This window comes from Eschrichtius robustus, chromosome 12 (assembly GCF_028021215.1).
Source record: "Eschrichtius robustus isolate mEscRob2 chromosome 12, mEscRob2.pri, whole genome shotgun sequence".
NCBI lineage: Eukaryota > Metazoa > Chordata > Mammalia > Artiodactyla > Eschrichtiidae > Eschrichtius > Eschrichtius robustus.
This window is the reverse complement of record NC_090835.1, coordinates 87,752,938-87,772,528: the sequence shown is the minus strand read 5'-3', so window position 1 is coordinate 87,772,528 and position 19,591 is coordinate 87,752,938. Positions and strand designations below refer to the sequence as shown.

At 43.6% G+C, this 19,591-nt stretch overlaps 6 protein-coding genes across 6 annotated transcripts; 2 read left to right on the top strand and 4 right to left on the bottom strand.

Annotated features, from left to right (window-relative positions):
• Positions 1 to 4,042: 4,042 nt before the first annotated feature.
• H1-1 (H1.1 linker histone, cluster member) lies at positions 4,043 to 4,699 on the bottom strand. Its single transcript, XM_068558217.1, has one exon. The coding sequence runs from the start codon at positions 4,697 to 4,699 to the stop codon at positions 4,043 to 4,045; it is 657 nt and encodes a 218-aa protein (XP_068414318.1).
• A 2,614-nt stretch (positions 4,700 to 7,313) lies between these two features.
• Positions 7,314 to 7,724, top strand: H3C1 (H3 clustered histone 1). Its single transcript, XM_068558487.1, has one exon. It carries the CDS (start codon positions 7,314 to 7,316, stop codon positions 7,722 to 7,724), a length of 411 nt encoding a protein of 136 aa, XP_068414588.1.
• A 787-nt stretch (positions 7,725 to 8,511) lies between these two features.
• H4C1 (H4 clustered histone 1) lies at positions 8,512 to 8,823 on the top strand. Its single transcript, XM_068559111.1, has one exon. The coding sequence runs from the start codon at positions 8,512 to 8,514 to the stop codon at positions 8,821 to 8,823; it is 312 nt and encodes a 103-aa protein (XP_068415212.1).
• A 3,783-nt stretch (positions 8,824 to 12,606) lies between these two features.
• Positions 12,607 to 12,918, bottom strand: H4C2 (H4 clustered histone 2). The gene has a single exon (XM_068558392.1). The coding sequence runs from the start codon at positions 12,916 to 12,918 to the stop codon at positions 12,607 to 12,609; it is 312 nt and encodes a 103-aa protein (XP_068414493.1).
• A 4,802-nt stretch (positions 12,919 to 17,720) lies between these two features.
• H3C2 (H3 clustered histone 2) lies at positions 17,721 to 18,138 on the bottom strand. The gene has a single exon (XM_068558135.1). It carries the CDS (start codon positions 18,129 to 18,131, stop codon positions 17,721 to 17,723), a length of 411 nt encoding a protein of 136 aa, XP_068414236.1. The 5' UTR covers positions 18,132 to 18,138.
• Positions 18,139 to 19,113: 975 nt separating this feature from the next.
• On the bottom strand, positions 19,114 to 19,506 carry LOC137773344 (histone H2A type 1-B-like). The gene has a single exon (XM_068557931.1). It carries the CDS (start codon positions 19,504 to 19,506, stop codon positions 19,114 to 19,116), a length of 393 nt encoding a protein of 130 aa, XP_068414032.1.
• Between the last annotated feature and the right edge of the window lie 85 nt (positions 19,507 to 19,591).

Sequence of the window (19,591 nt, the reverse complement as noted above, 5' to 3'; positions counted from 1 at the left end):
TAGACAAATTCCCTTCTCCTCTCCCAATATTCCCCGTTTTTACTTTGGCCACATAGGATACAATAAAACTTGTAGCATCAAGATGAGAGAGTTCTCCCTTCATCTTTTTTTTTGTTTTTCTTTTATGTGTTATTATTGTACATCTTACACAGCAAAACCCCTTATTTATGGTTTATATCTTCTTAAGGAGGCCCCACTGGTCTTCAATTGTTCTGGAAGTCATATAACCTTCTGTTCTTTTCTCTGTCCCTCTCTTTTCTCTTTTCTTTCAAAAAACCCCACAGGCAGGGATAATCAAACCAATTATTAGTAAAGAATATAATTTCTGTGTCACCACTCTTACCTACTTGTCTCAGAAGATCTCTCAGACAATCAATGAGATTGATTTCAAGTCTGTCTCCTCTTACATGGATGTTAGAGCTGATATAATTCTGTGGTCAGAACATCAAAACAATAGACTCCTGGAATTGTAAAAGACCATAAAGAGCATGTTAACCACTGGGTTTCAGACTTCTTTGATTGTAACCCCAATAAGATATGCTTTCTTCTTTATGACCCAGAACGTACACGCATATGCCTAACAACATAAGTGTCTGAAGCCTAAATTCCAGGAAGCCGTATTTATCCTTACAATGTGCACACTCTAATATGTTCTAGTCGATTCTATTCCTAACAGGCCATGAAAAACACTAATCTAACCGTTTTGCTTTTAAATAAGCAAATGGAAGCACAAAGAGGTAGAATAATGATTCAGATTTATGGATGATAAATGATCAGGGCCAGGTCTCCTCTGTCCTTTCCCCTTTCTTTATATTCTTCTCTACCTCAGTCGCCCCCTTGGTGACCTCACCAAGTCTTATGACTTTAAATGCCATCCATAGACCAATGACTCCATCTTAATTCAACTCCATCCTCCTCAAAACTACTCTTGTCAAAACTACTGACCTCCATACTGCTAAATCAAGGAACTGTTCTCAGGCTTCTAATCACTTCAGTCTATCATCAACATTTGAACCCAGTTGATTACTCCCTTATCCACTTGGTAATCTCTTGGACTCTGCAAATTTCACAACAGAATTTCTGACTCACTCTCCCCCAACTCCACCACAACACACTTGCTTCTCTCTTATAGATGACCGTCTTAGGAAAACTCATCTCATTCTTTCAGCCACATTGAGTTTGAGGGCTTAACATCTAAGAAAGCACTGAACAAATTAAAAGAGAAAAACCATATGATTATATCAATACATGAAGTACGGCAGCCATTAAAAAATTTTTTTTAAAGTAAAATAGGAATTGAAGGTAACCATTTAAATATAATGGAGATACAAAAAGTTAATAACAGATATTATTCTAAAGGACAACACTTAATACCATGCTAATGAAAACCAAGAACTAAAAAGGGATGCCTCCTAAAAATATTATTCAACTTTATTTTGGAAATTCTTAGCAAATGCTATACAAAAAGAAAATTAAATGCTTGGTAGTCACATTTAAGGAAAACAAAAAAGGTTAAAATTATTTTGCTAATGACTAGGAAAAACTCAAGGGGCTCTCAGTTTCAGGAGTAAAGGAAGTAGAATTATAGAAATTAGTAAGTTTGCTGGATATAACATATCAATACATTTTTTCCTTCCTAGCAGTAAGACCTAAAAATAGGAAATGAGTATTCCATTCACAATAGAAACAAGGAAATAAATTAATTAGGAATAGAATTGAGAAGGACACATGACTCATACAGAGAGAACAGTAGAAAAGAATGAGAATACAGAAATAGATCTCATTATATAAGAATTTAATAAATAACAAAAATGATATATTTCAGTTCAGTGTGAGAAGTGAATGGATTATTTAACAAATGGTGTTAAAACAACTGGCCATCCATCTGGAAGGATGTAAACTTGGATTCTATCTTAAACTACATAAAACAAATTCTAGACGGATTAGAAAGTAAACATTTTTTAAGAAGCAAACAATTTTAGAAGAAAAGCTAGGAGGTGAATAAATAATGGAGGGGTGGGATTCAGTTTCTAAACCAAGAGTGGAAATCTAGAAGCTATAAAAGATACATTTGTGATTAAAATGTCTAATATTCAAATTTTATATATATCTAATAAATTTTATATAATACATATAAATGGAAAATATACCATAAACAAAGGAAATATAGATATAAAAGCCAAGAGTAGAAAACTATCTGCAACACAGGTGATAAGTATAAGGTTCATTTTTCTATCATATAAAAAACACAATTAGGCAGGAAAAAGACAAACTGCCTAATGAAAAATTAACAGATATATAAATGGAAATTCTCTGAAAAGCTTATTCAAATGGCCAATAAACCTAAAGAAAGGATGCACTGGTGGTCATGGTAATGCAAATCAAAGTGACAATGTGAAATAATTTTACCCCCTTTAGACTGGCAGAAATTAATGAGATCACACCCTGATGGTTGGAATGCAGGAGGGGGAGCCATTTTCAGGCTATGTCAGGGCCAACTGAAATTTAAAATACACTCTAACTAATCTAGCAATTTCAGCTTTGGAATTCTATTGTTTATTGCACCATGCTCAGCAGTTGTAAATAGAGACGTCAATACTTATCAATATGAAATGGATGAATAAATTATTCTACTCCACATGCAGGACATTAAAAAAAAAAAAGATTTGACTTGAGAAAAGCAGAGAAGCGTATATATCGCCATTTTGTAAATAATAATAAAACCCTACCAGAAAAAGAAAACAATCATGCATGTTTATGGATAAGTGTATGTAAAAGACTGAATTCAAAGGAAAACATGAATAGCTACATACCTGTTTGGGGAAGGGGAGTAGGGATGTGAAGTGACAGTAAGGCAGACATTAAGGGGATGCAAGGAGCCATGCAAAACAATGGGGAAAAAAAAGACAAAACATAAAACAATTGACTATTAAAGAATTTGTATGCACATATGTAAAAGTTTTACAACTAATTGAGCTTCATTAAGTAAAAGTGAGTAAACCTGGCTCAACATATGGTACTTTTTTTTTCTCGGATGTGAAAAAAGACGTTATTAAAATGAATCCCAGAATTAAAATTTCAAAAGCTTAAAGGGGCAATTCTATGAAAGTGTCCCAGAGTATTTAACGTGGTGCAGCGCACCAGGGTTGAAAACCCTGCAGGCGGAGAAATACGATCTAGTTAGGCACAGAGTGGGAGCTTCAAATATTATCCAATCAGGGCAGTTCTGTTTCTATAAAGAGAAACTGGGACTAGCTGACAACCTGCAAATGGACCCAGGGTAAGTCGCCGAGCATGGACGATCTGCAAGGTCAGAGCTCGACTGTGATGTCCCTGCAGGAGGCGTGTGAGGCCTACCTGGTGAGCTCAAGAACACCAATCTGAGTGCCATGTAAGCCAGAGGATCACCGTCATTCCCAAGGTCAGACAGCTCTTGAGCCACATCTCAAAAGCATTTTTCAGGGCCACTCAATTTTGGAAAAAGCCGATTTAGCAATATTGCCCAAGAACATAATGTCCCCACTTTGGTCTCGCAGAGAACGCCAGGGAAACGTTGAGTAGACAAACGAGCACATAGTACACGGACCCAGCCTCAGCCACGGGTTCAATCGCAGTTACAGGTAGTTACCACTGAGGACGAATGTTTGGGGTGTGGGACTTCAGAATCGGTTCAAAAAGCTCCCCCAGGTACTTCTAACGTACAGGTAGAGATGTAAGCTTCAGGTTAAAACGGGACTAGGGAAATAAGCTCCTGAGCGTTGAAGTTTAAATCACTTGGGAGACCAAAAAAAAAACAAAAAACAAAAACACCAGCTTCCTCAGGAATCAATTTACAAATCCCACAGCGAGAATTTAACTTAACCTCAAAAGAATTCTGACGTGGAGCAAGGATTGGCTTAAACACACTGCATTTGCATGGGGGCTGAAATTTATGAAACTTGTAAGACAGGAGAGCTGTGTACTTAAAGCTCTTTCCCTGAAATAAGTAGGTGGCTCTTAAAAGAGCCGTTGGGTTATTGGAAGCAACTTCCAAGTGGGACTTTTACTTTTTCTTCGGTGCTGCCTTCTTGGGCTTGGTGGCAGTCTTTGGCTTGGTCACCTTCGCTTTGGCTGCTTTGGGTTTCACAGCCTTGGCTTTAGCAGGACTCTTACTTATTTTCTTAGGCTTCACAACTCTGGACTTCTTGGGACTCTTGGAGGACTTCTTTGTCGCCGCAGGCTTTTTAGCCTTCTTCGGAGTCTTGACACCTTTTTTGCTAGCAGCCACCCCGGTGGCCTTCTTGGGCTTCTTAGAAGAACTTGTTACCTTCGCTTTCACTGCCACCTTTATGGCGCTGGGCTTGCTATCCATCGAGGCTACTCTCTTGTTGAGCTTGAAAGAGCCCGAGGCGCCGGTGCCCTTGGTCTGCACCAGAGTGCCTTTGCTCACCAGGCTCCTAAGGCCCAGCTTGATACGGCTGTTGTTCTTCTCCACGTCGTAGCCGGCGGCCGCCAGCGCCTTCTTGAGCGCAGCCAAGGACACGCCGCTGCGCTCCTTAGAAGAAGAAACGGCCTGCACAATTAGCTCCGAGACTGAAGGACCCGCGGGTTTCTTCTTGGCGCCTGCTACAGCCTTCACAGGCTTCTTCGCTTTCCTGCCAGCTGAAGGCTTCTCAGGGGGAGTGGAAACAGCTGCAACGGGCGGTGCGGTCTCGGACATGACGGAAGCAAAGAAAGACTACACAACCTACTAAGACCTGACAAGGCAGTAAAACTCGAGCGGCTCAAGCGCGCGGTATTTATAGGGCGAGGCTGAGCTGTGATTGGTGCGCGCTGGCGCCCGCCCCCGGCACCCTAGCGCCCCCTGCGCGCCCCGCCGGGTCTCCGAAGGCCAATGCCGGCCGCTGGGGCCTATAGGCCTTCTTCCCTGCCGCTTGCACTGAGGCACCCAGACAGCACCCTGCCCCCCTCCTCCCCCCATCCCCCCCGCCGGTCGCCTAATGGAGACAGAAATACTAGGCAGGGAAGGGTACGGCTCTGCCGCCTATTACCATCAGAGGGTGCTACTTCTCTTTAAAAAAGCAGGGTTTTTTCCTAGGGGGAGGTGGGGTGGGAAAGAGCTGTAAAGAAGGCAATCACGTAAGAATCCAAGGAGTTTCACGTGAAACCTCGCCTCTAGGAAGCAATGTCAAAAGGACATTTGTTTCTAATCTGCAATAAATGCAAAACGTGTCTTGAGTGACTGGGGAGGGAGAGCAGAAAGCGAGGGGATGTAGGCCTGGTCTGCAGGTTTGGGACAAGTTCTCATCGATGCCATTGCCTTTCCTGGCAGCGCTGAGTGATGTGTGGTAGACCCGAGACGCCGGTGCCCTTGGTCTGAACCAGCGTGCATCTATTTGGGGCAAAGAATTGTAGAAAGCAAAAGAACTGGCTAACACCGCAATTAACACTCAAGCTGCACCGGTGGAAAACAGCACGCAATTTCTGTAATTGCAACTTGCTTCTACAGTCTAATGCACTTAACGAACTTTCGACCCCTTTTCATCCTCACAACATATCCCAAGCTCAAAAGCTAGCACAAGAGAAACATCAAGTAAGCACTGGGTGGACTGAATTGTTCCCGGACAGGCATTGCACGCGGGGAAGTGTGGGTGTGGGTGTCGGGGCGAGGGTGGGGGATACGTTGCTTTAGTGTGGAAGCACAGCCCAGGGATAACATATTAGAACTTGTTTGTGGTTGTAAAAGCGTCAACAATGCTAAAACGACTTCAGACTGCGAATCAGGCTAACTACTGAAAGAATAAAATGCCCCTCTCACAGCCCCGTTCTGGATGACATCCCCTCACAATTCTGCCCTGGGATCGCCTAGCAGCAGGGAGAATGCAATGACCAGCCATTCCCGCGCGCGCGACTGCGGTTTTCAAACAAGTCCGCACGGGCCTCAGTAACCGGCGCTTCCCTGGTAGCCCTCAAACAACATAAGAGCTTGTTTCCGGCTTGTGGCCAATAATGTAAGGGTTCCAGACGCACGATTCGTCCATCTTCTTTGCCACCCTTTGTTACTTGTTTTCTTGAGAGTCTGTATTTACAAAATGCATTATGTAATTTCTAAGAACTTGAAAAAGAACAGTTGGAACTATGCGTCTTAGTTTGAAGGATAGTCATTTATAACACAGGTATACAATCTTTCTCCAAGCTGAAGGTTCGTAAGTGAAAATTTCTGGAAAGACATAAATTTTTCTTAGGGTAATAAACGTGGCTTCTAATCAAACAAAGCTTTTAAAAGAGAAAATATGCATGCAGCATTTTCTTATTTAGATAATTGCATGCAGCAATTTTCTTATTTAGATAATTGTACCTCCCGTGTCTAAACGGGTTAAACAGCTTCAAATGCAATAGAAACGCTCCATGCAAATGAAGGATGCTACATCTCCTTTCTTAATGGCTACCCAGTATAATAAACTTAGCCAATCAGAAGGTAGAATCTGGGTTACCGCCTCTTCGTATAAAAGGTTCTCATTCGGTGTTCTTAAAGTCGACTATTTTACATGACGTATAGGATCAGTCGTTGGCAATATTAAGCTGTCTTAGTTTTGGTCCGTAATCCATTCATAGGCCCTAGTCCATCGCCTGCTCCTCATAGGTGAACTTCTGAGACGTCGTGCATGGCGTGATTGTGTGTCCGGCGTTGTACCCGGCTAAATGTATTCTAAACTTTAGAAAACTTAAGTTTCAGGAAGTTCCAAGTGTAAAGTCAGAGCATAAACACTTAACAAAAAAGTGCCTTGTTACAGGAAATATTTCTGGAAATGCTAGTTTGATTTTACTGTGCTTGAGTTTACATCTTGTAGGTTTCAAAGAAGTTTCTCAGTCAGTTTAAGCGTTACAGAGGGATTACTTTTTTTGTGAAATGGTTTTGGAAATTTATAATCCGTTATCGGGTTACCGAGCAGGGAATGTAGAGTACATTAGGGCAATAGTCCCTCAATCTCCCCTCCCCCCCAGAACCTAAATAAATATACAGAAGTACAGTACCAATGAAGTTAAGGTCTGCTTTTTCGAAAAGGTAACGCCCAAGGCATTGCATTCTCATGAAAATCGTGTGTGGAAAAGAACAAAAAAACAATTTGGAAAGAGCCGAGGATATAACCTAGTGGCCAATGAAACTGCACGGTTGTTGTAAAGTTTCAATGTAGACCAATCAGAGCCTGTAACGTAATATTTAAACATTTTTCTCGCCCAATCACTTCCCCTTAAGTACTATAAATACTAGCAAACTGCCGGGCGATATTTTTGCGCTAATATTCGGTACGTCTGTGTACCTGTCACTTGTCATGGCTCGCACTAAGCAAACTGCTCGTAAGTCCACTGGCGGCAAAGCGCCTCGCAAGCAGCTGGCCACCAAGGCGGCTCGCAAGAGTGCGCCAGCCACCGGCGGCGTGAAAAAACCCCACCGCTACCGACCCGGCACGGTGGCCTTGCGCGAGATCCGCCGCTACCAAAAGTCCACGGAGCTTCTTATCCGTAAACTGCCTTTTCAGCGCCTTGTGCGTGAGATTGCCCAGGACTTCAAGACCGATCTGCGCTTCCAGAGTTCGGCGGTGATGGCACTGCAGGAGGCATGCGAAGCCTATCTGGTGGGTCTTTTCGAGGACACCAATCTGTGCGCCATCCACGCTAAGCGTGTTACCATTATGCCCAAGGACATCCAGTTAGCCCGCCGGATCCGCGGGGAGCGGGCATAATTACTGCTTTTCTCTGAAATTTCAACCAAAGGCTCTTTTCAGAGCCACCCATGTTTTCAAGTAAGGGCTGTAAGAAACTAACTTTCCAACTCAAGTTGTTCAGTATAACTTTGCATCTGCTTGGGAATGAAAAGACATGCATCAACACTTGTCGGATTATGGATAATTTTTGTCTAAATATCCACTGCGTATGCGAACACACTGGCCCTTTATAAGTGTTTATGTAAATAGTACTGTTTTCTCTTACCTTAGTAAAGAGCCAGAGTTTCAGAGGCACGCGAAATGATTGGCATTTGCAGAGCATTTTAAAAACATGGCCTTGTGAGTATTAGTTGTGAAACAAACAGGAATAGTATATAGAGTATAAACATTTTTACGTTTCTAGCTTTGATCTTGATATTTTTTACGATTATCAAAATTTATTGATAATAAACTTTCGCCTTTTTAAGTATTTCTTCTACTTAGGATATTTGGAATCATGTTTCCTCTAAGCCTAATTCCTCCAAGTACTGTAGTTAAAACAGTAGCCCAGGCACGGAAGCAAAGACTATTGGTCAAACTGATCTCTTCCCACCTGCCCCACCCTCCCCGCCCTCCCCGCCCTTCCGCGGGAGTTCCCGCGGCTTGGAGGCGGGATTAAGGGAGGGGACTGTTGGCGTCACACTTCCGGTTTGCGCGCTTTCCATTCTCTCTTTGGGGGGGGTTGGGCCGGGGAGAGGTGGTAGGTATATAAGGATCCGCTCTCCCCTTCTTCGTCAGTTGCTGTTGGTTTGCTGCTCTCAAAACCATGTCTGGGCGCGGCAAAGGCGGCAAGGGTCTGGGTAAGGGAGGCGCTAAGCGCCACCGCAAGGTTCTGCGCGACAACATCCAGGGCATCACCAAACCCGCCATCCGCCGCCTGGCCCGGCGTGGCGGTGTGAAGCGCATCTCCGGCCTCATCTACGAAGAGACCCGCGGGGTGCTGAAAGTGTTCCTGGAGAACGTGATCCGGGACGCCGTCACCTACACCGAGCACGCCAAGCGCAAGACTGTCACCGCCATGGACGTGGTCTATGCGCTTAAGCGTCAGGGACGCACTCTCTACGGCTTCGGCGGTTAAGCTTCCCGATTTCGCCATCAAAAATTAGCAATTCTCAACCAAAGGCCCTTTTCAGGGCCACCCAACTACTCATAAAAGAAAGCTGTAACCATTAGCCAAGGCACAGGAGTCTGCAGCTCAATGGTGTGGTTGAAGTGAAAACTACTGAGACATCCCCGAGTCAGAAAACATTGCGGGAATTAATGTCTGTGTATATCCATGTAACTCTCACTCTCGGCTCCATTCACTGGACACAGGTAGGGGGGAAAGATGATACTCAAACTTACTAAAGAAAAGTGGAAAAGAACCAAGTATGGCGAGAAACTTGAATCGGTTTGCAGGAACAAAGAGAAGCACTGCCCAATCAGCAAGCCCCATCCATGGATTTCAACCAATCAGAACTGATGATCTCATGTGGTTCCCCGCGGCGACCCAAATTTGGGGGATGGGAAATCGGGCGAGAAACGCCAAAGCCCTTGTTTAGAGAATTTTTTTGTGTGTTTTTACGGGTTATGAAATAGACTCCGACGAGACATCTGAATGGCTCTCAGTCATGTCCTGAGAACAGTACTGAAATTACCGCTGCTAATAGGATGATTTGTCTCGATTAAAAAAATAATCTCTGAAATGTTAGGCAAAAGGGGAAACCGAATTCAGACTGCCAGCAAACCCAGGGCATTGAATTCAGGCGAAATTAAAATCTCGTTTATGAAGAAAACGCGCTTCCTTCCCTTTCGGTGTCAACACAGCCCTCAGCAGTTAGCCGTACTTTTTTCCTTACTTCACAGAGGAATGGAAATTAGGGTGATGGAAATGTTCTAAAATTAAATAGATTGTAGTGGTGGTTGTACAACTAAGTAAATATACTAAAATTCATTGAGTTGTACACTTAAAGTGGGTGAATTTTATGGTATGTAAGTTATATCTCAATAAAGCTGTTTTACATATATGTGTATATGTATGTGTGTGTGTATATATATATGTGTATATATGTGTGTGTGTGTATATATATATATATATATATATATATATATATACACACACACACACACACACACACACACACACACACACACATATATAATCACCAGGCAGGGTAGCAGGAGATTGTCGGGTAGGCACTGTTGGTCTGTGAAGAGGTTCTCTTGCTAAAGTTGAAAGTATGGCCTGCTTGGTCTAGTCTGTCATTATAGCCACAGGTTTTTAAGCAAGAATATCCCTAGTCCAATTATATGTTTCAGTAGCATACCAGACTTTAGAACTCAGCTGGAGAAGGGATGTGAATTCACGTGAAGTTGGCTAAAAGGGAAACAGCTTATCCTCATCTAAAAAGATATTTACAAATGCCTCTGTCATTGGGTTCCTTTTTGTATCATTTTTATAGAAGGCTGATTTCAGCCTCAGTGTGTTAGTTTCAGTCACTATTTCTCCTAGCTTTTTTGGTCCCATTTCCCACGTGATAACTGTCCTCCAAGATTTTGGGGGGAATGATAAAAGTACGGAGCCTGGCTTAATTTAAACTGACAATGGGGAGAGTTCAAGGCTGTATCCTAGATGACCAGAGGAGCAAAAATGGGCCTGGTTGGGAGAGTGGTCACTTTATGTTTTCCTTAGCTGGTATCCTGGTGTCCGTCGGGAGATATGTATTGATTTCATGTAATGTGCCAGATACTGTTGTAGGCATTGGGGTACACCAGTAAGCAAATTAGAATTTCCTGTCCTCCATTCAGAGCATATGTAATGAAGTGTGTGGATAGTTTTCCTACACTGGAGGGAGGTGTGGTTGCTCAATAGACCAGCTTCTGTTATGGTTGGCCTGTCTTTTTTAGTTCATAAGTCGTGTAGGTAGTATCACACTCATTTTAGTCATACCCACTACCTGAGTGAAAAACCTGTGAGCCTTCCTCAGGCCTAACAGTCATGAAGTCCTTGTTCAGAACAAAGATAATGCTGCCTGATTTGCCACTCCTGCATCATTCCTAAGAGCCAGAGAAAACCTGGCATGCTGACTGATTCAGGCAGTGCCAAGTCAAGGAATTGTAGATGGGGGATCAATTATGGCAGCCCTCTGGTGGGCTAGGGGGGTGGGAGAGGGCCTGAGCGCTTGTGTAGAAAATTCATGCATGCATTCATTCAACTCTGCCACGAAAGGACACAAGGGAAGACAGCAGTCTATGAAGCAGGAAATGAGTCATCAGACACCAGATCTGTCTGCATCTGTACAGTGCCTTGATCTTGGACTTCAGTCTCCAGAACTGTGAGAAATGTTTGTTGTTAAAGCACACAGTCTATGGTGTTTTTATTATAGCAGCCTGAACCAAAACACCGTTTTATGGATATAGATAATATTTTCTTTATCTGGTTCCTTCTCATGACAATTTACATTGTTACCACTCATTTACTATTACAAACAATATGCTGCATTAAACCATGTTTAAGTTCTTAGTGATCTCATCCAGTCTCACCGTTTGTATGTTGATGAGTCCCCAAATTTTTATCTAGTCCAGACCTCTCACCTGAACTTTAGAATCTCGCTTTCCCAACCACCTAGTCAGTATCTCCTCCAGTGTCAAGAGAGAGACATTAGCAGAGTAACCAGGCAGCAAAGTGTTTTCTAGAGCAGCCATCAGTACACCCTTTTCAAACATTAAATCAAAGATGCTGATTATGCAGTTAGCTGGTTTATCAATTTGAGGACATACTTTAAAAAACCTTTTATAATAACCATATTGTCATGTTTGAAAGTTTCATTAAAAAAAAATACAGTTTACTGCAGACAGAGGAAAGAGATGAGCTGGAAGGAAGGTGAAGGTGCAAGAGAGCCACCTAAGAGCCACTTAACTGCAAAGGAGGGAGCTTCTCCCTTACAACCTCAAAGGCCCTGACAGAGGCTTAGGGGTTCAGAACAGACTCCCTTAGTCTAGTAAATGGGAATTTAAAAACTCTGCTTAGCCAGGGGCTTAGGGAGGGCCCCCAGCCCGAGGATGAAAATCAGCAATGCCGAGGCATTTTTAAACCCGAGATCACTGGCTTTACAGGGGGGTGACGACACTCAGCATGATGCCTGGCTCAAACTCTAGAGGTACCTGAGGCCAGGGTCTGGGGCCGACCCAGCGGAGGACGGGGAGGTGGTGGGAAGGGAGAGATCATAGAAGGCAGATCTTTCCTGACGTTGCTAAAGGCAAATACACTAGGAATTAACACCTGGCGTCTTGCTGGCAATGTATTTTAATTGATCTGGCTTCTGACTTCTTGTGAGCGAAGCAGCACCCTCGCAGGTTCTGGCAATTTGTACAAATATCTACTGAACCCTCCCAGGACTAAAAACAAGATCGGCGGCGATTCAGTAATGCCCGCTTCCCAGGAAAGAAACTGCCTCCTCGACGAAACTCCGGCCGGCAATTGATGCTCCTTTTACAGACGATGTGGGGTAGGCAGGATCCCTCCCACTAGAAAGAGCCGGGGACGCCGGGCCATAAGTCCTTCATCAAGGTTACCGGGACTTCCAGACCCCTCTCATTAGCTTTCCTTAGTCCAGCGTTAGCCCCACCCACAAGCAAGCCCTCGCAGCCTGATTAGGTGAAGGTACCGCTACTCTTAGCAGGTGCCCAAAGATTGGCTGATGGAGACCGGCAGTGAAAGCGAACCGTTTGGCCTGTAGTTAAGGCCACGGTAGCCTTAAAACAGAACCACTTTTTTTTCAAAAGAGATACGTTTTGAGCACGTAAGTCGCGTACAGCTCTTCCTGAGCGGAGGTGGGCGGCCCTGAAAAGGGCCTTTTAAAAAAATGTGTAGAATGAGACTTTAGCCACCGAAGCCGTAGAGAGTGCGTCCCTGGCGCTTAAGCGCATAGACCACGTCCATGGCGGTGACAGTCTTGCGCTTGGCGTGCTCGGTGTAGGTGACGGCGTCCCGGATCACGTTCTCCAGGAACACTTTCAGCACCCCGCGGGTCTCTTCGTAGATGAGGCCGGAGATGCGCTTCACACCGCCACGCCGGGCCAGGCGGCGGATGGCGGGTTTGGTGATGCCCTGGATGTTGTCGCGCAGAACCTTGCGGTGGCGCTTAGCGCCTCCCTTACCCAGACCCTTGCCGCCTTTGCCGCGCCCAGACATGATTACCTAAATTATCGCAAACGTACAGAATGCAATAGGCTACTACTTGGTCAAGAGTAATTATAAGCTATAGTCGGACCTCGTTGAGAACTGAAAGCGCAGGCGGGAAAAGAGGCACTGACAGCGCCCCTTTGGCTCCGCCCCTCTCGGCAGTGATCCAATGACTATGTGGGAGAGAAGCTAGTAAAGAGGTTCACTTTTAAACTGGATTGTTTTGCTCCCTTTGCTCTTTGCATCTGAGGCTGTTTATTTCTTCGGCTGAGAATTTTAGTGGAGGCTTATACAGTATTTTATGGCAAATACTGTACTTTCTCATTCAGGAGGAAGTGATTGTTAGTTGCTAAGGGTAGCAGAATATGACTCCCCATTCCCCCACTCCCATATGCTTCTTTGGCAGAAGGACTATTTTTGAGCTGATTATTTTTTTAAAAACACCATACACAAAAACATTTCTAAAAACAGAGTAGAATTTACTCTTTTGTGAGGGACATTTACATTTATAAAGGGAATTTTGATTTGTGTCTTTTTCTCTGTACCGGGAAGAGAAGGATGACTAAATCACCAGAGAATCTCATCAATGAGGAGGCACTAGACTTAATTCTGTATAACGACCTTACCCTTGTTGTTCCTTTTCCTGGTAACCTCTCATAACTGGCTCCCACCCACTTCTTAGCTGAAGATGGTATTTAAGGTGGTGGCTTGGGCCAATTTTGGGAGTTTACTCAGTTTTTCTAGATATTTCTCAAGCCTATGTGAGGTATACATGTTATTAAGCTTCTGTTTGCTTTTCTCTTGTTAATCTACCTTTTATACAGTGGTTCTCAGCCAAGAACTTAGAAGCGTAGAAGGAAAGTTATTTTCCCTCCCTTGTAGGTATATTGATTATTTTGAGCTGTAGCAGAAAAACAGCAAATGTAGAGGGAAGATTTCTCTGAACTCCCATTATCTGCCTAAAGACAGATCCTCCAAAAGGAACTCAATTGTCATAAATCCCTTCCCAAGGAGTTTCATTAACTAGGGAAGAGGGACACTTATCTGAGGAAAGGACACTAAAAATTGACACCACACCCAGACAAACCTTGGCACAACCTATTGTCCACAAAAATTAATTGTCAATCTAAGACAGAAATAGAGGATTTTATTAGAGCCAACCTGAGGATTATAACCTGGGAGACAGTCTTTCAGAAAACTCTGAGGACTGTTCTGCTTGTCAGAGGTCAAAGCACAGCTATATAAGTTTTTGAGACAAAGAGTCATATATCAAAGTTACATATTGAGTCTACATAGTCCAGACCTTCACGTACAAGGTGAGTAGTGGGGCATCACAATCCCTTACAGGATTGAGAAAGGAATGTTATCTCCTAAGGAGTTACCTTGCTGGAACCAGGAGAAAATTGCTCTTTTCAATGAAGCAGGCATTCCTGTGTCTTCTAAGGAAGACTGGTCAATCTGTAATGTGCACAATGCACACTAAAGAGGGGTAATGGCCCAAATAAGCAGAGAGAAAATTTTATGTTTAGAAATTTTCTTATCCTGCCTTAAACATAATTTTATTTTATCCTGTCATACCTCTCCCATCTATTCTTCTAAGGGCCCAATCATCTTTCCTAAAAATTATTTACTCTCCCCCAAGAGGCCTACATACATACCACCCCCAACCCCTTTTCCCTATTAAGATGGTGTTTAAGTCTGAATTTTAAGCCACCTTGAGGAGTTACTCATTTTTCCCTGGGTATCTCCCACGTATACATGAGGGCTACATGTTACTTCTGTTTTGTTTTTCTCTTGTTAATTTGTCTTTTATTTCAGGGGTCTCATAGAGGGGAGAATTATTTTTCCTTCCCTACAGCTGTGTGACCTTTAACCTTGCCTTTGTTTTCTTTATCTGTAAAACTGGGTAATGATAACACTGATGGAATTCTAGTGAAGATTTAATTTAGCTATTGTAAGCAAAGCATTGGAACAGAGATTGGCCCATGAAGTCCTATATAAATGTGACTTGTTTTCAGTTGGTATTATTTCTTTTTTCTTTTTTAAAGGAATTCCTTTATTATTATTTTTAAAATTATTTATTTATTTATTTATTTATTTTTAGCTGTGTTGGGTCTTCGTTTCTGTGCAAGGGCTTTCTCTAGTTGTGGCAAGCGGGGGCCACTCTTCATCGCGGTGCGCGGGCCTCTCACTATCGCGGTCTCTCTTGTTGCGGAGCACAGGCTCCAGACGCGCAGGCTCAGTAGTTGTGGCTCACGGGCCCAGTTGCTCCGCGGCATGTGGGATCTTCCCAGACCAGGGCTCGAACCCGTGTCCCCTGCATTGGCAGGCAGACTCTCAACCACTGGGCCACCAGGGAAACCCTGGTATTATTTCTTAAAGAATCTTCCTGGACTTGAGATATTGCCCTGAGGTCTCATCTTTACTCCTAACACAGTATCAATCACACAAATATGCATTTACTCTTGAGGATTTTTTTTTTAAATCACAGCATCTAATAAAGGACAAAGCATCAAAGCATTGTTTTGTTTTTCATACGTGACATGTTAAACATGGTGGGTCCAAATATGTTCCTTTGGGCCCTCTCCCAAGGTGCACTGACAATCTCAGGCTTCTAGCTTTCCTGCAGCCAAGCCTGGGGTGCTGTTCAAATCTCCATACCAGTTTCCCACTATTGTGTTAAATTTCTTGAAAACACTCATTGAGCAGTAACTCACTTCTACTGGGACAACTGGAAAGCCTACTACTAAATTTTTAAGTCTGAAAAATTCACCCTGACCTTGACTTCCTCCTCCTATCCTTTGAGAGTCTTTATAACAAACCAAAACTCATTCTAGACTCCAACAGCATTAGCTGTAAACTTCAACCTGTGGTGTAACATCACTCTGCAGCCTGGGTAAGAAAAACCCTTTTTGACTGAAGACCTTGCAGCAGCCATTTAAAAGATACAATCTGTACATTAAACACCCCCTTTTGTCTTCAGCCCGACCTTAGTCACTCCCCTAATATAAAATAATAGATGCTTAATGCAATGATATTAAAATGCTGGCACCACCCCCCTGCCCAAAGTGTTCAGTAAATTTTCGTTCACAAATTTGATTTTCTTCCACGTTTGATTTTAAAATGTCTGCTGAATTCTATTTCTAAACTGAGCAGAATCTATGCAAGTAAGTAATGCCAAATAAAAAGGAAATTTAGAAGCTAAAGTTTGTCTTTATTTCAAATTTCGAAAAATCCTAGAGTATGAGAGAAAATGATACACAGTTCAGGAAAATTAATAGCATTTATATGATGCTATGTGTCCAAAACTTGATGCATATTATTCCAATAACAACCCTATGAAGTGGGTAGTGTTACTCCCATTTTTCTGATGATGGAGAAGGTGATTTGTCTAAGATGACACATTAAGTAGTAAAACTGGGATATGAACCCAGGTAAGCTAGCATCCAAGTGCTGCCAGCTTGCTGAGTATACCCTAGAAAAATTAACAAGGTTATGAATTGTAAGACTGTGTTAACCTTTTTTTCCTAGATACTGCATAGTTGTTCTGTTGAGGGGCTCAAGTAAATGAAGACTTAAAGCCAAATTCATGTTCCTTGGCTGGGGAGGGGAAGGATCAGCCAGTCCCAGTCATTGTCCCCTGCCTATCTGATCCTCAACCAGCAATGGGCACTTTTACTTTTTTAAAGCTATCCTATCAGGCCCTGTACATAAAACACTTTTTTCCCAAGATACATAAAATATTAAAGGAAAAAGTCAAACAGTGTACATAAGAGCCAGCACAGCAATAAACAAGAAAAACCAAGATACCTGGACTTCAGCAGGGGCCAAGAGTTGAGGGGCAAAATCACCTTGGTTTAAGCCAAGGGCATTGGTGCCTCTGACAGACCCCTTATATGGGTAACAAAGGTCTGTGCCAGGCAGAGGCTTATACCAGTCTGGAAAAAATAAAATGTTAAAACAATATACACAGAGAGAAATATCTTTGTCATTTTAAAAAATACATTATTTTGTAAACCAAAAGTTTTTATTGAAACCCTGAAATGTAAATAAATCCAAGTGAACAACACAACACACATTACTCTTCTGTGTATTTTGTGGGTTTTGTTGTAGGTGGGAGTTGGGCAAATCATTTTAGCAAGGTGAATCAATTCTCATCTCAGAGCTAGGCATAGACTACTAGGAATAAGGTATGGAAAAAACTGAAGCAAAGCCTTCAGAATTGGTGGCTGTCATGTTTTTTAGCATCTGTATTGTTTTATAGTTTGTAAAATATAGTGTAAAAGTTACACAATTAAAAGGTTATTTTTCTTCTCACATTTGGTCACTATCCCATGTGTCACTTTTCACCCAGTACTGAATCCCCAAACCGAAAAAACGTAAAAGCAAGATCACTGGGTCAAATGGCTAAAATCCTATATTTGAGTAATAACTACAGCAAAGAAATGTGAAAAAATTGTACAGCATAGCATACCATGGTACATAGCCCTAGAAGAGACAAAAAGCAATGTGAGATAAAACAATGCAATCAACTGGACAATTTGCAAGCAGGGTCATAAATAAGGTTTTATAAACTATGCCTGGATGGCTACCTGTTAAGGAAGTATGGTTAGGCCCTCGCTTCACACAACTCCAGAAATGTTTGGCTGTGGGGGAAGGGGGTGGGACGGGAAGAATTCTACCCTAACTCACCCTAGTTGAGGGGAGAATTTTACTTCCTTACGGTACAGCTCTTCAAAATGAAGCTGTAGGTGGCTCTGAAAAGAGCCTTTGGGTTTAAGATTGGCACTTTAAATAACGGAAAAACAAGTTTATGCCCTCTCCCCGCGGATGCGGCGCGCAAGCTGGATGTCCTTAGGCATGATGGTGACGCGCTTGGCGTGGATAGCACACAGGTTGGTGTCCTCGAAGAGCCCCACCAGGTAGGCCTCGCACGCCTCCTGCAGCGCCATCACGGCCGAGCTCTGGAAGCGCAGGTCGGTCTTGAAGTCCTGCGCGATCTCGCGCACCAGGCGCTGGAACGGCAGCTTGCGGATCAGCAGCTCCGTGGACTTCTGGTAGCGGCGGATCTCGCGCAGAGCCACCGTGCCGGGCCGGTAGCGGTGCGGCTTCTTCACGCCGCCCGTGGCCGGTGCGCTCTTCCGGGCCGCCTTGGTGGCCAGCTGTTTGCGCGGGGCCTTGCCGCCAGTGGACTTGCGAGCGGTCTGCTTAGTACGAGCCATGACAAAACCTCACGATGAATGTTCTCCCAAATGCCAGTGGAAAGCACTCAGCCGCCCTTCTTTTATACAGCCAGGCCACCAACTATTGGACCCAAGAACATTCAAAAGTACCCGCGCCCTCCTCGGATTGGTCCATTTTTGTGCCTGGCCCGGAAGAATTAAGAGCTGCTTTCGGGTTGGTGAATGAATCCTAAACCCTGCCCTTTAACTATAGCGACTCCGACGCCCTGACGTCATTTTATTTACGCTTTCGCTTCCAAAACGTACAGCAAAGTTACACAAAGCAACGCGGGCACCGCCAACGGATTGATTTTTTGTGTATTTTTTTCTTTTTTTAAAGTACAATCACCAAAGATATTTTGGAAGTGCTTAGAAAAATTAGATGGGCTGCATCTAAAATGATACTCAGATTTTCTTGAGTCTGGCACAAACATCGTGGACAGTCAGGAAGATGTTTCTGACACGAGCGCGAAGTACCAAGGATGTGTAATTTACTCAATCCCTTCAGGAAATGTGTAATGTTTTTATAAAGTTGAATAGATGCAGAGGTTTGGGGTGTTCCTTTAAGTCAACAAAAAATGTTGAAGGTTAACTTTGAAGAATACAGCGCTTTTCACTAAAAGTGAGTATACTTTCCTCACTCTCTAGTGCGAAAAAACTTTCCAAAAGTCACCGCTGGAACGAAGAGGAAAGTAGTTTGACTATAAACTGAGTCAACTATACTAATCCGGTCAATTTAAACTCGTGTGGCTTTCCTCACAGCTCGTGTTTTCGCACATATTCTTATTGATTTCCCTCAGGACACTCACTTATTTGCCGTGATTTTTCGCCTGATGTCACAGCCCTCGTATGGGCAGAACTGAAAAGCATGACAGCTCTTTAAAAGAAAAGGGTGGGTGGCTCTGAAAAGAGCCTTTATAAGTTGATTTTCTTTTTCTTGGATAATGGAAAATAAAAATGCCGTGCAAAAGTAATAAACACTTTATTTGCCCTTGGCCTTGTGGTGGCTCTCAGTCTTCTTAGGGAGCAGTACCGCCTGGATGTTGGGCAGGACGCCGCCCTGAGCGATGGTCACGCGCCCCAGCAACTTGTTAAGCTCCTCGTCGTTGCGGATGGCCAACTGCAGGTGGCGCGGAATGATACGCGTCTTCTTGTTGTCGCGGGCCGCGTTGCCCGCCAGCTCCAGGATCTCGGCCGTCAGGTACTCCAGCACCGCCGCCAAGTACACCGGCGCCCCGGCGCCGACACGCTCGGAATAGTTACCCTTGCGGAGCAGGCGGTGCACTCGGCCTACGGGGAACTGGAGCCCAGCTCGCGAGGAGCGGGTCTTCGCCTTAGAACGAACCTTTCCACCCTGTTTACCGCGACCAGACATAACTACTACCCCTCAACTTAAAAGCCTTCGAAATAAAAAGCAATAGATAAAGCTGCGGCGAGAGCAATATTTATACTAACCAGAG

Coding starts and splice junctions, on each gene's coding strand:
- H3C1 (XM_068558487.1), top strand. CDS start 7,314: ATGGCTCGCACTAAGCAAACTGCTCGTAAGTCCACTGGCGGCAAAGCG.
- H1-1 (XM_068558217.1), bottom strand. CDS start 4,699: ATGTCCGAGACCGCACCGCCCGTTGCAGCTGTTTCCACTCCCCCTGAG.
- H4C1 (XM_068559111.1), top strand. CDS start 8,512: ATGTCTGGGCGCGGCAAAGGCGGCAAGGGTCTGGGTAAGGGAGGCGCT.
- LOC137773344 (XM_068557931.1), bottom strand. CDS start 19,506: ATGTCTGGTCGCGGTAAACAGGGTGGAAAGGTTCGTTCTAAGGCGAAG.
- H3C2 (XM_068558135.1), bottom strand. CDS start 18,131: ATGGCTCGTACTAAGCAGACCGCTCGCAAGTCCACTGGCGGCAAGGCC.
- H4C2 (XM_068558392.1), bottom strand. CDS start 12,918: ATGTCTGGGCGCGGCAAAGGCGGCAAGGGTCTGGGTAAGGGAGGCGCT.